We start from the raw sequence: 16,688 nt of genomic DNA on the forward strand, positions 1-16,688 counted from the left end.
GCCTCTTGTTGCTGCACAATGTAATTCATTTTTTCACTATACACTGATAAGGAGTGAGCTGTAGTCTTATTTTTTCAGCTTGTGTGTATAAGCACATTTTAATCCTTTATGTCAGCTGTGAAGACAATAAATCACATTACAACACAGAGAGTGGTGTGCTCAGCCTGTGGAGAGACCACTTTGCTTTTGCTTTATTTGAGACATGATTGGTAACATTACTACCCAGAGACCAGAGGATGACTTTGTTCCTGACTGTTCTGTCTTGCTTTGCTCTTGCTGGACTATCAAGCTTTTCATTTTGTCAGCAGCATAACGGTGCGTACACAGCAATGCCTTGTGCCAACAAACAGCACAGAGCTCCTGCTTGTTCAGGAAAAATACAAATTGCTCTGTGGAGCTCTGTTGCTCACATCTCTGTGTTCCCTGTCGTATAAAGACACAATCTGAATCAGAGTGTTTACTCTGAAGCAGTTAACCAATATTTTAAGTTGCACTGACGCTGCACTAGAGTGGCTGACAACTGCAGCTCGCCTGCACCCTTGCATCCCTCAGTGGGACAGCAGTGGGGTCAAGACGTGTACCATGAATCACAAAACCTTGTCTGATTTGTAACCCATCGGGACATTGATTTAGGTGATCAGAGGAAAGAAATCCTCTGGCTAGCATGGAGATGGAAGTGTGCTGTGGGAGTGTAATCACACAGCAGACTGCTCTTGAGAAGAAGGTCAGAGCCCACTCTCATTGTGATTAAAACATTTTTTGTGTGTGCTGTGCAGTTCGTCAACCAGTGGGGCCATAGGTGATAACAAAGTAACTGTCAGTCTATTCTGTTATATTGAACACTTTTGTTTTTGAACACTGGAGGGCAAAAATGAATTGTGGACTGTGTCCTAATTTTAATTATAACAACATATTTAGTTGATTAGAATAGTTGATTTTAATAGTCGCATCAGTTGTCTGTACATAAACATGATTGATAACTCCTACTTGCAGCAGAAATATTGTGTTTTGTTTCAGTCCTGTTCACTATTCTTAGTCCACTCTCTGCCATAAATACTTTACACATTTTGAAGTGGTTGTAAACCTTCAATTTGTAACACAGCTGGGATACCTAAGTATCAGAGCGAGCAATAAATCTCAAGTGTTACACAAGTAGTCATACAAGAACTTTGCCTAAATAAAATAAAATAGTCAAAGTTGTGATTTCAATCAGGAACTAAAGAATATGTAAACAGAATTACAAGGATACAATGCCAGTGTTTAACAGCTGACAGGTTTTGACACATTTTGGTCAGTTAGGAAACGCTATTAATTTGAATACTAAAATACCTTGCGACTGTGTTATTCCACAATGGTAGTATTGGTTGGTACATAAACAATGCACAGAAGTGGGTGGTCAAAAGGGGCCCCACAGCAACGTTATGCCCTACAGTCCAGTAATAAATTAATCCAGCCACAGCCTTTTGATACCCAACCTTAAGTGATACTACATGATGATATTACCCTATGCCACTACACACTGAATATTCAATTTATAATGTGGAGCAATGTCTAATTTGAGAAGCTGGAAGCTGTGAACATGTTTAGTTCCAGCCTCAGCTGGTTTGGGTTAATGTTTTATTGATTGATTATTGATTAGTTGCTTAGTTGTTTCAACTCTAATTAGAATATAATGTCTTGGGGCATGTTTTATACTTTTTTACAGTTGCACTAGACACTCTGGAAACTCACCAGCAACATTCTCACAACCTAATGTCAATTGCCAAAAACAATACATATTGTATGGTCAAAGTAAGGGATGATTAAGGGCATGAAAACACAAATAAATAAATGTAACACAATACTATCAGTACAGAGCACCAGTGGTCAACATTAAGAGAGTTTACTGCTTCAAATGGCTGCCACTTACTCACTCCTAGCTTGTAGTTTTACTGAAAGCTTGTCCTGATTCAGCTCTTTTCTTGTGTTTTGCAGTAGCCAACTGTCGAGTCTTGGAGGGATTGCCAAGATATTCCTCCATCCCAACATATCTGCCTGTCAACTACCAGGTGCTCAATGCTGACTTGTCATTTTTCCTGAAAGAAACCAACCAGGACTTCATGAGGAACTCTAGCCTATTGTCGCGGACTGAGCCCTTCTTCATCTACCAGGCCAGAAGTTTGCCCTCACTGAACGCTAGCTATGGGCCTCTGTCTGTGGAGCAGCCTGTCCCTTTGGAGCTCCTACAGAGTCTGGGCACCTTTCCTGCCTCCTCTGTTTTTACCTTTAACTGGAAGGTGCAGACCTTTATCATGAATAACAGGATTCACCTGGCCAAGCCTAAAGTCCAGGTTCTGTTCTATGTTGCAGGCAGGGACTGGGATGACTACAGTGCCATTGACAAGCTGCCCTGCGTGCACATGTTTGCTTTCCATGAGACCCAGGAGGTGCGTGGTACTTGCCAGCTGAAGGGGGAGCTGGGGCTTTGTGTAGCTGAGCTGGAGCCATTAGCAAGTTGGTTCAGCCCACCTAGCGTAGTGCCAGGACGCCAGAGGAACCTCGAAGTGTCTGAGGGCACCCCAGTGGAGCTCTACTACTTGCTGCAGTCCACAGAAGCAGGGGAGTGCCATTCAGAGGAGGCCAGAAAGGAAAACTTCATCCGCTCAAGCCAGGAAGGGTTGTTTGGTTCCTATACCTCCACACCTCTGAGGAGGATTGGTGGTGTGAGGCTCTACCAGAACCCCACTCCTCCCCCTCTCGCTGAACACAGGCTGGATAACAACTTTATGGTCATGGTGCCAGCCACACCCATGAGACAGAGGGAAACGGTTTCTGCTTTTATCACAGTGTCAGCCTACTCTCCTGTGGAGATGTTTACTCTAAGGTAAGAACTCATCACTCTTTGTTCTTCCATGTCATGTCAGGCTGTAGACGTTCTCTGCCAGTCTCAGACTGTAGAACTCTGCAGCCAGCATCTGACTGCTGCATATTCTTTCATCTTTTTATTTGTCCTGAAAAATTTATATACACCAAGGTTTTTTTGTTTTGTTATTTTGTTCTGTTAGCACACACTAAACCTCTATTCTGTCCCTTCGTGCTCTCCATGATTGCTTAAATTCTGTTTCATTATGAAAAGACATTTTTTTCTCATTGAGGTAATATTTCTTATTTTCAGCCAGAGTGATTATTAAATAATGATTTGCTCAGAAATGGTCTCTGTTAAGCAAGGTTAACAGTAATTGTTGTGCTGCTGCACTGAGACCATTGATCAAAGCATTATCGATTGAGAAGTCACCTGACAACCAAAAAGAAAACACAGGTAAATGATAACACCTTTATTGTTTGATTAACTATAGGGCCTTCAGAAAGACTGATCACAAAGAGAGTTAGAGGAAATTTGGTGTCTTACACAAGTCGTCACTTTGGAAAAGTGGTCTTTATCATCAATTGTACTCAGACAGGTATGTAGGAGAATAAGTGATGAGCTGTTCTAACAAAGCAGCTCCTTCAACACTTAAATGTTTTCAGTAGCTGCACAAGGTTCACAGAAGTGACCTTCGTCATGCATTTCCTATGACAAACTGTATTTTTCTGTACATACTCAGAGAACAACAACCAATCCTTTGCAAATACTCTTAACGTGTATCATAAATGTGTAGCACCATCTCATCTCTGGCTATGAGAGTGTCATGCTTTGTGACAGTAGAGCAGAGTGTGATGTACGTATTATACAAATAGGCCAATGTTCGGTGTGCTTTGTTAAAATTTAGAGGAAACTGCATAACTTGATTATAAAGTTATGCAGATGTTTTTATCTTACTACCTTAAACATCATAACTTCAGTCATATAACTAAACTTGAAATTGAGGGAGAGAAGGGTTATCTCATGGAAGCGGCATGACTCAGTGAAGCTGCTGATAGGTAGTAATTACAATGAACAGATGAGACAAAATGATTTAGATAATTAACATGCAATGCAAATGAGGATGTCATTAATTAAAATGCATGTCCATTAGTGTAATGACAGAAGCCGATCTTAATCACAGTGGTTTAGAACATTTATAAACCTTTGCGAGATGCTGCGATAACGGGTCAAGCCAATTTGTCACCCAACATAAAGGAAAAGAAGCAGTATGCCGAACAATGTGTTTTCTGACGCAGTTTCAAAAGATGAGACATATTAATGTTTATGTAAAGACCTTCCACTCTTATTTTCTTTTTCCAGCTGTGAACTAATAAAGATCATTTTCCCAGCTAACAATAAAGACACACAGTGTACACGCTGTAGGCTCAAAATTGGAGGCAAGGTAAACAAGTTGACAAAAGCTGTGAAGTTTTAACAAGCCAAACAAATTCACCAGACTTCTATCCTCCCTGTGCTTCATTTAATTACCGACTAGTTGTCCTGAAGTGATAAGGCATTCAAAACTTTTTTTTTTTCTTTTTCTAAATTGAGAAACTCTGAATGGTTTCTTTCATCAGTCAAATGAACAGGCCAGGCTGGCCACAGAGGCAATGCCTGTGGTGCTTTTATTTGGCAACGTAGCACATGGCAGGCGCAGGTTGGCCATCTGAGAGCGACAGATATGAAAAAGGCCTCTGTGTGGTCCTAGGTGATAAGGCTGTCCTCATACATGCATTTGTTAGGACGCTTAATCACCAGAGCGAGAAGACTTTGATCTCTATATTCACAACATCATTATCATCTGTGTACTACACACTTCTGTGTCAGCCATTGTTGGCTGTGCAGCCCTGAATGCAGGATGAGCTTATGATCCTGTGAAATCAGTCCTTTCACTACGTTAGTTTTAAATGTTTATTAGAGCTCCGGTTTGGTACATTTAGTAGCAATATTCAAGGCCAAGTTCCTCTTATTCATTTCTCTAGTCATATTCAAATCCTCACTTTCTTTATAAACACAAATTTAAAAGACAATTAAAATGGCCACCAAGCCTTTCAGTAATTCTTCCCTTTTCTCCAATTCAGTTTTTACCTTCGTGTCATCCATTATCCTGAAAGGCTCATGCTGTGATAGATGTTATGCAATGAAAGCTAATTTCACATATTTTTAATAGCCAATCATGCGGCCAATTTATTGCTTTGTGGATGCCCAGCGTGGTACTCTACATTCTGTCTTGACATGTTACTTTTTAATTTGATGGGCTCTGATTTGATTTGACCTCCTCTGCGTTAATAGGCTGTGTCACTCAGAAACAGAAAAGTTTGTCTTCTTTTAGTTTACTTTCCTCATGCTTAGAGGGATTTTGGTGCGATGCTGCTTTTAGTCACTATCATGAGTCATCCTAACATATGAGTGCATTTGCATTTCCTGTCTCCTCTGCCTTTTGATATGTCATCATTCAGTGGAGAGAAATGACATGATTTAGATGTGAGTTGAAGGAGCAATCTGTAGAAATTAAAATTATATAAGGGATGTTATTAGGTTTGTAGTTAAGAATGTTTATTTTTACATTTTTAAAGACGCATCATCACCGTAATCTGTGTGGCACTAAGGGGTGAAATTGGAGGTCAAAAACATACCCCTGATAGTGTGAGGAATAAGAGTGACAATTCAGCAGATGTTTATAAGAGGATCTTATTTCAATTTGAAGATAGAAGCGGTCCCTCGTTTCTCTTTTTCTAATGAACTGTGTTGAATTTCTGAAAGTGTTTATTATCCTGTTACCTTACTTCAGCTGCTATTGCCCGCTAAATGAAAAAACATTTTTTGGAACCCATATGTCTTTGGACCGTGGCATGATCTATTGTTTGTGAACATGTTTGTTACCTTTTCTCTTATTTGTCTGTGATAAGCGGTGCCTCAGTGTGACACGGTGAAGGAACTCTTATCTCCTGTTCCTGATTATGGGAGACAGTGGCAGATATTCACACAGACAGAGAGGAGCTATCTCAGAATAACATACACTGTAATAACCCATTTTAAAACCAGTCCGGTCGCATTCAACTGAGTTTTGTTTTCTTGTGTTTCAACAGCTCCCTGCAGTGAGAGCATTTGGAGAGTACTACTTTATTTGCATATAGCAGAAAATATCTAGGAAAACACTTACACCTGTTGTTATTATGCATGTACATGTGTAGTGTAGTAACCGCTTGATAATAGTCAAAATATTGAATTAATTATCACCACAGAAGGGAAATTTGTGAGTGATAATGGACAAATGCTGCAAGATTTTACATAGCATTTTAAAACAGGATGGGACACATTACTTACCATAAAAGAACAAATTCCAAACATCATAGAAATAAGATTTAAAAATAAAATAAAAATTATGTGTTAGGTGTGTGTCTGACCTAGAAAGTATGTTTGCATTCTGAAAGAAATGGTAAATGCACTGTACTTATATAGCACTTTTCTAGTCATTATGACCACTCAAAGCGCTTTTACATTACATGTCTCATTCACCCATTCATATACTGGTGGCAGAGGCTACAACGCAGGGTGCCAACCTGCTCACCAGCAGGAAACTAGCCATTCATACACATTCATACACCATTGGCACAGCAACGGGAGAAATTTGGGGTTATGTATCTTAGCCCAAGAACACATCTGGAGGAGCCTGGAATCGAACCACCAATCTTTTAATTAGTGGACGACCGCACTACCTCCTGAGCCACAGCTGCCCCCAAATGTTAAAATGTTTTATAACTATTGTGACAAAAGGTTTTAATGAATGTGCAATATCTTCCAATTGTAAAAAAAAAAAAAAAAAAAAAAAAAAAATCATCTTCATCACTCTATCAATTAAAGCATAATGAATATTTTTTATGACTCAAACCCTTTGTTAAGGTTAGAGGACCATTATTGTTGGTTAGATATAAAAATAATTGTCAATAGGTACTTGAAGCATTACACAATGCATTTAATTTATTGTAGTTTCACCCCAAACCAAAACCTTTTCCAGACCTTCACCAGCAGGTTAAGGACACCTTCTGAGCTTTGTACACCCAACATTCACTCCGACCTCGTCCCACATGAATTTTGTTTGATACATAAATATAGCGCGTGATTCACTCAAAAAAACATTGCATGTGAGCATAATGCAGACAGTTTCTCACGTACCTAACTGGGAAAACAAATTAGTGCTATATGAATGTAATTTCTAGGAAACAGGTTTCAGTGTAGATTTGGTTCATCTCACAAATGACAGCCCATTTTCCCCCTTATTTTTCTCCTTCATATCTCTGTACATTCATTAATTGGAGTCGTAATGCACATTTTCATTAAAGCTAAATCATCCTCATCTTATGCTGAAATGCCCCAGGTGAATATGCCTTCACTTGCATTAGACATATGTAGTTTTGAGTTGTCACCATCTGTTATTACATTATCAGGCAGTTTATCACATACATACGAAACATGTTTAATTTAATTTCATACAGTCCTTCAGCCATGATGATGTGAATACTGTAGAGTTCTACTGAGAATGCTGGAAATCATAAAATATATAACATCTGGATGATGATTTAGAAATGTGTTTTCAGTATCAAAAGGGATCATCTCAATATAATTTATTGTGAACAAAACTGGATTAGGCAAGATTAACTCTTTGATTGCAGTGTGTCCTGTGGTGCAATTCTATGCTTTAGTCCTTTGCTGCAATCCTGCTTTGATATTTCTCTGCTTTGTTGTACTGGATGAGAAACAGTATCACATCATAGTCTACTGTAGGGCTGTTTTATCATGAACAGGAGTTACTCCTTGTAATAGCTTCAAAGAATAAAGACATTTCTGCACACCAGCAAATTCAGCACTGTTGCAGGGGAGTCGAATGAAGGGAAAGACATTGAAAAGGCACTTAAGGACTTTAAGGCCATTAAATTTAATATGCAAGTAATGTATATGCTGGAGTCATTATCATAATATGTTTTCTGGTATCACTGCGTGAGCAATTTAGATTGTTGTATGTCATTGATAATTCATTATTATCTCTCAGCATTAGAAAGTTCATATGCAAATCCAATGAAGGAAATGATTGTTAAAAGATATTTTCCTCTTGCAGTCTCCAGTGGCACAAAAAAAAAATAAAACCCAAAGCACAAAAGGAAATTGCTCTATTTTCTGTCTTGGTGCAGTGCTGCCATACAGCATGAGTCACTGGATAGTGAGGGTCATTACATGTACATTGTCCTCTCTGACTGTGCTAAGCCACCTACACACACACACACACACACACACTCACACACACACACACACACAGACAGACACCTCTGATGACACTGTAGGTTAGAGGCCTGTTGGGAAAAAAACAAAGCCCTGAAAAACCTTTGTCAATTTAAAACTATTACATTTACAGAAAGTAAAAATTCCTTCTGCTTCATGCTGTACAGTAAGAGCAGGTTTCAGTTCAGTCTGTTGAGTTAACAATTTTATTTCGCAGTATCAAGTGTGTCATAATCAGTGACCCTTTCCAGTTTGGTACCAAATATTTAGTTCTTGCAATTGCCCATAAAAACTATTTTATTTGATCTTGCTTGATCTTGTGTGATCTTGCTCCCTTGGGTGCCATTTGTCTCACTCTTAGATTAGACTAAATTTGGCTGCAGTGACACAGAATTCAATGCTGTCATCAGTGCTATTGTTATTGCTGTGGTTGTACTTTCATCTACTTTTTATATATCTGTGAGTAATGAAACGATGTGGACGCTGGACTAACATGCTCTCTGCGTGTGTCACTTTGTGTGATGCAGATGGGTGACAGTTGCAGGTGTGTCATGTATGAGTGTCTGTGTTTGTCAGCACTGCTGGTCCTCTGCATGCAGTTTGTTCAGTCGTTTTCCTCCCATGGAGAACATTCTACCAAACATTTGTTTGCAAATAGATTTCACTAAAACTGCCAGCCTTTTGTAATCATATTGTGTATGCATGTCTGTCTGTGCGAGTTTGTTTGTATGTGTACAGAATAGTCAGTGCACATGTGTCTGTGCCTGTGTGTATGGGAGTGCTCAGCTCACACTGTGAATACCAAAAGTACTGTATGAGCGACTGTGATGGAATCAATTTGCCCCATCTTTAAAAGGCAGTGCATCAGTGAACAAATTATCCACCATTACACTTCATTATGTGTGCTGATGGACAACAGTGACTAATGTATGCAAGAAGCAGAGGCCTAAAATATCAGCAGGAGCAGGACAGAATAAAAATGTTTTGTCCTCAGAAGGTTCAAATGTGTTTCTCCTTTGATCTCATTTTACATGCATTTCAACACATGCAATTATATCAACAAAGATACACTTTCTCTACAGGATTTTTAAATATTTAAACCACAGCAATGTTTTTATTTACTTTACACTGCATGCTTTTTGGAAAGAATTGCACAGAACAGCATTCCTCCTTCTGTATTACAGTAACTATGATGGCCCATATGAGACACGTTTTCACAGCACTTTAATTACACAAACAAATCTCTCTGAATTGCTCTTCATTTCTGACCCAGCACAGTAACAAAACGGCCAAGCAAGCAAGTGTATTCTCTCAACCAGGGCTTCCCTGCCTTTTTAGTAGCTCTGACCATCTGAGAATGCTGTTGCCATAGACAGGGGGTTATAATTCTTTCATTCTTCTTAACTCCCACATAGTACAAACACTGGAAGATAACATTAGGACACAGGTTCTGATTGTGTGAGGCTACATGCTTGCCTACAAATCATGTTAAAAAGCAAGTTTTTGCTCAAGTATGATCTCACTCTATTTATCCTCTGAAAACACAAGAGCGCCTTAAAATGAGAGGATTCTCTGGATGTTAATGAGCTTCTAAATAAGCCAAAATATAACTTTATATGCTCTGTATTTCCTTGTAGTTTTTTTCTAAATAAAAATACTACACTGATGATCTATTTTTGTTAAAAATCTAATAAGTCGTATACATAAATATTTTGGGGAACTATGAGGAAAAGGCAGCACAGAGTGTGCCTAGATCAAGATAATTACTGCAGATTAGTCTATAATAGCTTATAAAGTTATATAAGTATCATTAAGCCTCTTTTTGCAGAATCATATTGTTTCCTTGCAGGCAGCAGGAAAAGGTTCTGTGTCGCAGTGCTGATCTGCAACAACCTCTGCTTTAAACTTACATTCTGTTTCACAGGTGAAGGGCAAGCATCAGTGTCTCCAAGCTTGTAGCTGTTGTCTACTGATGGCTGGAGGCATGTCAACAGTGGTAAAAGCCTCTATAAACTAAAACTTTGCGGAAATGGGAATGAATAGCTCAGGTTTTAGAAATTGACAAAAACATGTATATTGTGGTTTTGTCATAAGACCACAACACACAGATCATCTCAGTGGTCACACTCGTATCCGATTCATTATAGTGAAATCTCATTTGAGAGCCGCCATCGCTGGCTATAAACAGGCACAGATTCAGTGGCCACTTGGGTGCTTCCACAGGGCACAATATGTGATGAAAGACTACGAAAATGCCTTGTCATTTTATTGGCACGCATTGAAGCCATACGCCATTTTCCTAAAACAGCTTCTCCATTTGTAAGTGGGGAGAAAGAAGCACTCAGGGGAGCAGATATATATGATTAAGAAATGTATCTGAGAGAGCAGACTCGTACATGTATTAAATAAATCTTGTCAGATGTCTCCTAGTCATTATGAATAATTTCTTTGTAGTTTGTTTATACATAGTCTGTGAGAAGTTTCAATGTGATTCGGCATCCTGCAACAGACTACTTATGCATTTCAAAAACAAACTGTGTTTCCTGTTAAATTGGCTAATAGTGTCAACAAGAGAGACTTTCTGGAGTCCTCCTGGATGTCATCATACACATTATTGCGAAGAAAACAACACTAACACAGCACTTATGAATGTTGCAGAGCTATTTTGCCTTTAGGAGTCTCCTCACGTTGTCTTTGAGGCTGCACGGTGGGGGGGTGCTACAAGGTGTCAAACCTCGATGTCTCTTATGTCGAGCTTGCCGATTTAAATTTTCCCCATTATGTTCGTTACATTTTTATTAGCTGGTAGATGTGTGGCCTTGCCAGCAGCTGACTGAGGTCCTGTTAACAGACACTGCTGCCAAAAGCTGAATACACAGAGCTGCAGCAGTGCTGTAATAGAACAGAGCGTGGCTCCCACATCTAGCTCCCAGTCAGCTCCATGGGGGGTCCTATCATATGCCTAGGTTCCTGCTTAGTGAAAATACTGTATTGTACACCCAGGAATAGCATTCATATACAATTAGACTGCAACACAGATATTATACTGCTTGCTTATTAATATAAGAGGAGTTTTTTTTCTCTCTCTCTTGCAGCTGTGAATGTTTTCAGTCAGATATAGTGAATTATATTTGTGGCTCAATTCTGAACAATTGGTGGGACATTCCCAAAGTCTCAGTCTGCTGTTTTTGAATATGCACATAATTCATATTCCAGTAAACAATGCACATGTAAATTTCTCCCTCCTTTTTTTATGCAGAATAAATTATGTTTATCTGGTATAAAAAGAGGCACAACATGTGAGAGAGAGGGAATAGGATACAATGTAAAGACAGCAAAGAACATACATCAGTTTGAATTTAATGATACGTCTCAAAATGTCCCTGGCTGTACTCTTAAGATTTTTTTTTTGCAGCGTTGAAATCATAAATTGACTGAAATTTGTCCTGTGTAGTTGTACATTTGGTTGCATTTCTCTAATGTAAAGCTCTCTGAACAAACTGGGCAAACAGAGGAAAACATTAAGTGATACGGTGTGTTAAAGAGCTAGAACCATTACTAATTAATTGCATCCCGTGGTTGTATAAAAATGATATTCGTGCCTCATTGCTGAACATGCAATGTGGCATTTTGAGCACAGAAGAACTATTATTTGTAGGTGCATTTCTCAGTAAATGTATTTGCATGTTTTAAAAAGATAGGTGAATAATCATCGCTCTTTCAACATCTGCCTGAGCATCTGCACACATCAATTGTCTAAGATTTATTTTACAGACAGATTATCTTTCTGTTTTATCCACTGATGATTAGATTTATAACCAGCGTGACCCAATGTTACAGGTAAGATTAGCATGCTAATTGAATGTTGACGAATATTAAAATACATTGAACCTCACAATCGAACACCCAGTTTGAAGGCTAATGGAGGCCGAGCCCTCACTGCTGATGAATATATTGACAAGAACAGTGCCTCGGAGATCACAATACATTTCCCATTCTCTACATTATACATGCGGCAGTAATTATTTCTTTGTAGAATGACTGAATTAAATTACAATAATTCATCTGCTATTCAGTACTAATTAATGGGTCATCTTATTCAATCCCCAGTCTTTTAGTTACACTATCTTTTGCCCCTCACACTTTTATTCCCTTCTGAGCATAAACATGATCAAAGACTTTTTCATACAATTAATTAGAGTCCCTAAGCTAGACCCTTGCTGCTTCATGTGTAATTTAGGGTCAGTATTTTATGGATTCTTCCAGGCTGATGATAATAGTTGTCCATCTCCTCATGTTAAATAAATAAATTATAGTTTAACACATCTATAGTTTTGTACAGTTGTACATCCTTGGTTTTTATTAAATATGTAACACAGCAAAGCAGGTGAAGCAGAAAGGCAGAAGTACAGTTTAAAAAAAGATATATATTAAAAGAGCCATCCATCCATCTTGCTCCTGATGCTCCTAGACAACTCTTAAACATGGACTCTTTGGCTCAGTTTGAATGTGTCGTCCATTAGACCTTGAATGATGCTCAATTCATTAGCACTCGGGAAGTATAGAGATATGATTTAATGCTGTTTCTTGGACGGAGCACAATAAGACTAAATTGAATGGTTTCCTTTTTCATTTTCATTGACTTTAATGTGCCCTTAAAACTCTGTAACTGGCGCTACAACTGCTTGTATTATATCTTCCCTGACACATGTAGCCACTTGTTCACTGACACTGGTTAATTATAACAGTTAGTTGAAGTCTTGCTGTTATGGCAAGTAAATAAAAAGTAGTCAGCACTTAGAGACATGGCGAACCTGAAGGACACTCACTTATCCATTTTTCTGACATCCAGATGAGAAGAGACTCAATTAAAAGTAAAAAGAATATATTTCCACCACGTATAAGTTTATCACAGGATGAGTTGATTGATTTTTTTGTTTGTGAATGCTGCTAATTTAAACTTTAGATGCCCTGTCTCTGGTGGCATATAAAGTTTGTCCTCATATTGATCTGTTATTTCTTTTTAATTATTTCAGCAACACAGAAAACAAAAAGAAAGAATTTAATTGTTGAAGAACAGCTGCTTGTAAAATTGTGTGCAACAATTTCTCGAATCAAAACAAAGCAATTTGTACACTTGTTTATCACCCATCTGTTCATCAAGAAAATGAACTACATTTTACATAATGTTGTCATACATCCTGTGGGGAAAAATTCTGGAGGTTGTCTGTAGCTCAGCCCCTGTGGTTTAAAATGAAATCAAGAGAAGACATGATGTTTTCTCCAGATTGATGCAAGAATAACTAAATTGTCCTTTTGTGCATTCTGTCACTGTCTGTGTTTTTCTATGAACCATTAAGAACAAGACTAAGAGAGCCACACTAGCTACTTTGTGAGGATGTGGGCACAGTGGGGTTTTGAGCTAAATGCTAACATGTTGACGTTTAGCAGGTTTATTATGAACCACACTCAGCATCTTAGTTTAGCGTGTTAATATGCTAACACTAGCTAATTAGCATTTCAAACAAAGTGCAGCTTTTGCTGATGGGAATGTCATTAGGTTTGCAGGTGTTTAGTTAGAAAACCAAAGTATAGGAAACATTTAAATTTTGACCAGATGATGAAAAATTAAGGGTTAACATTCATCCTGAGGGGGACATGAAAAAATGTAATGGTTATCCATCCAGTGGGCATTTCCGTCAAAACCACAAATGTCAACCTCATGGTGGCGCTATCACTTTGGAACCATTAATTTCTGTACAAAATGTTATACTTTTTCTGTCATCATCAGGATTCATCCTCTGGACACCATAAATGTCCCTAAAAAAATGACATCTAAAAGTTGTTGAAATATTTCAGAAAGTGGTGGACTGACAGACCACTAACTCAAAAGCTTTGCTGCTAGCTTTGCCAAGGACATCATGAGACTGTGAACAGATTTATTTACTTTAATCCATTCTTTAGTCTTTAAGCTACAACCAAACAATTACGTGCCTCTGCATATAGATTATACATATACAGATGGTATTACTACACATTTTAAATTTCTTCTTGATACATTTTTCAACTATAACCATAAACTATAACCAAAAAAAACAATCCAAAGTTCCCAAATAATGTAAATAGAGCAAATAGAGCTATATTCTCACCACCAGACAGCTTAAAAAGACAAATGTCCTCAATTCCAAGTTCTAATTTTCCTTGCCATGGTTGTCCTGTTATTTAAATTTGACTTAGTGATTTGGCCTTTCAGGATGCATAATGGCGTGCAATGTGCGAAAAGCCCAAGGACACAAGCTCAACTGAGACCAGTGTAATCAGTGTTTCTCTATTAATTTTAAATTCTCAAACAGCACTGGAAGTCCAGCCAAAAGGCAAAGAGGGACACATAAGATTTATTTTTGCCTGTTTTAACCTCAATGTGTCAATGACTATATTTTTGTGACTGTGAAACCAGCATATTGCAGTTTGGTTTGCCATTACTGTACATGTTGGCAGGAGCGCTCTAGTATTTAGAATTGATGTGCCTCTCTTAGCCTTTCATGACCCTCAGGTTGGATTTTTTTTTTCCTACAGGTTTCATAGCCAATCTAACACTTTACACATAATCTCTGTCCCGATTCTGATGTCCTCAGCGAAAATCCTTGTTGGAAACCACTTCAAATGTAGGATTTACTCCATTCATCCCCACCTTGTGTGTCAACTAGTGCATCTCTGGCTGGCCGCATTCAGGGATCAGGACAGTAAAATGTGCACCTAGCAACAGCTCTGCTCTTCACAGACTGATGCTACTGTTGTATAGCCCCTGTGATCATAGTCCCTAAACACAGCACAGCCCCCTTAGCCATGCAGCCAACCAGTGGTTTCAGGCAGAGTGCCATCATACCTCTATAGAGTAGGCAGGATTTTCCCTCTCTCTGGTCCTCCATAGCTACAAGCATATCATTATGATTTAAGTCTTATACTATGCCAGAAATACCTAACATCAATTTCTACTTCATATACATATACATATATATATATATAGATCTACTGTACAACATAATGAATAGGCTCTGGAACAATGTGTCCATATCCACATTTACATGTTAATTAGGGTGCAAAAAAAACCCTTTGTGTTAAGATGGTATTCAAATATATTAATTAAAAACAAATGTCAAATACTTAAATTCAAACATGTTGAGTATGTTTTTCTTGTTTCCTTAGCTACCATCTCATCACTCTTAAATGGTGAAATGGGTTTTTGTTCTGAGAACTAAAGATAACCACAAAAAACACAAAAACACTGCTCTTTGTCTTGAACTTTTGGTCCACAACACTGCTCTCATAGCAGTGTTTTCATGTGCTGAAGGATGTTGTTTTCTTTGGTACCTTGTGTAAACTACTTGGACTTTATCCTTCACTACTACTTGAAGATCACATAATGTTAAGTCCCATTCAGCTCACCATGAAGCTTAAGCACAGAAGAATAGCCTTGTCTGAGTGTTCAGAGATGTAGTTTAGCTTTTTAGTTTAAATGTAGATTAGTCTATTTTTAAATTACATCTCTGCGTCAGCTTTTCTTCGTATTGATATGAACAGTTCTTGTGTATGAAACAATTATGGTCCCTCTTTTGTAAAATTATATGAGGATTATATGATGACATATTTGCACTGAGCTAAACTTAGCCCTGACCCAGTGGCAACTTGACCTCTGATCATGTATAGACAGACTAACATCTTAACCTGACTGTATAAAATGAGAAATGCTCCTTGACCTCCAAACCAGATCAGCGAGAGATAATCCGTCATGCTCTCTAATACTAACAGAACACAATGACAGCAAGGGAGAAGAAATGCTTAAAACCTCCATGAAAGAACTTCACACACCACAGTGCCTCTGAGGATTTATATGAACAGATCCAAGAACAACTTTGTGACTCTCCACATGTGTTTTACATCAGCAATCCTCAAGACACCAACATCGTTGCTTGGTTTTATAAAGAAACAGCCACCTAAACAGAGACTCAGTGGATCAACTTGTAACATAATTAACAATACAACAACTTCAATATTTAAATGTAAGTTTGGCACACAATTGGATTTTGTAGACTAGATATTGAGATATTTTCTTGGATAAATGAAAAGTTTGACCTGCTGGTGGTGCTAGATGAGAAGTCAGGGGAGCACCAGTGTTAGTCTGATTTATCCTGGGGTGACATGAATATCTGTACCACATATTACGGCAATCCATCCAATGATTGTTGAGACATTTTAGTCTGGATCAAGATGATCGACTACCATTGCCATCATGGCTAAAAATAATTCTGACTGCTTCATGATCAATCAAGGCAAGTGTTTGAAGAAATTCACACAATACATATAAGTACATATAATGGAAGGCACACCACAAGTCAGGTGTATAAGAGAATGAAAAATATGTGTAGTCCTGCACACTGTGAAATGAATGCATTTGTGTTTTTCTTTTAGAATTCATACCATATGCGGCTTTGCTATTTTCAGGCTTTCATTATAGTAGTCTGTGTGC

The 16,688-nt window shown here is 38.2% G+C and overlaps 1 protein-coding gene across 1 annotated transcript in view; it reads left to right on the plus strand.

The window, feature by feature from the left end:
- Positions 1-664: 664 nt before the first annotated feature.
- The window catches only part of si:dkeyp-14d3.1 (transmembrane protein 132C), a 91,489-nt gene continuing 75,465 nt past the window's right edge, over positions 665-16,688 (plus strand). The window contains exons 1-2 of the mRNA XM_053325575.1: positions 665-724; positions 1,920-2,863. Of these exons, the coding sequence (XP_053181550.1) occupies positions 665-724; positions 1,920-2,863 (1,004 nt within the window). The remainder of the gene's footprint in view (positions 725-1,919; positions 2,864-16,688) is intronic.

The sequence above is a fragment of the Scomber japonicus genome, chromosome 9 (assembly GCF_027409825.1).
Source record: "Scomber japonicus isolate fScoJap1 chromosome 9, fScoJap1.pri, whole genome shotgun sequence".
Taxonomy (NCBI): domain Eukaryota; kingdom Metazoa; phylum Chordata; class Actinopteri; order Scombriformes; family Scombridae; genus Scomber; species Scomber japonicus.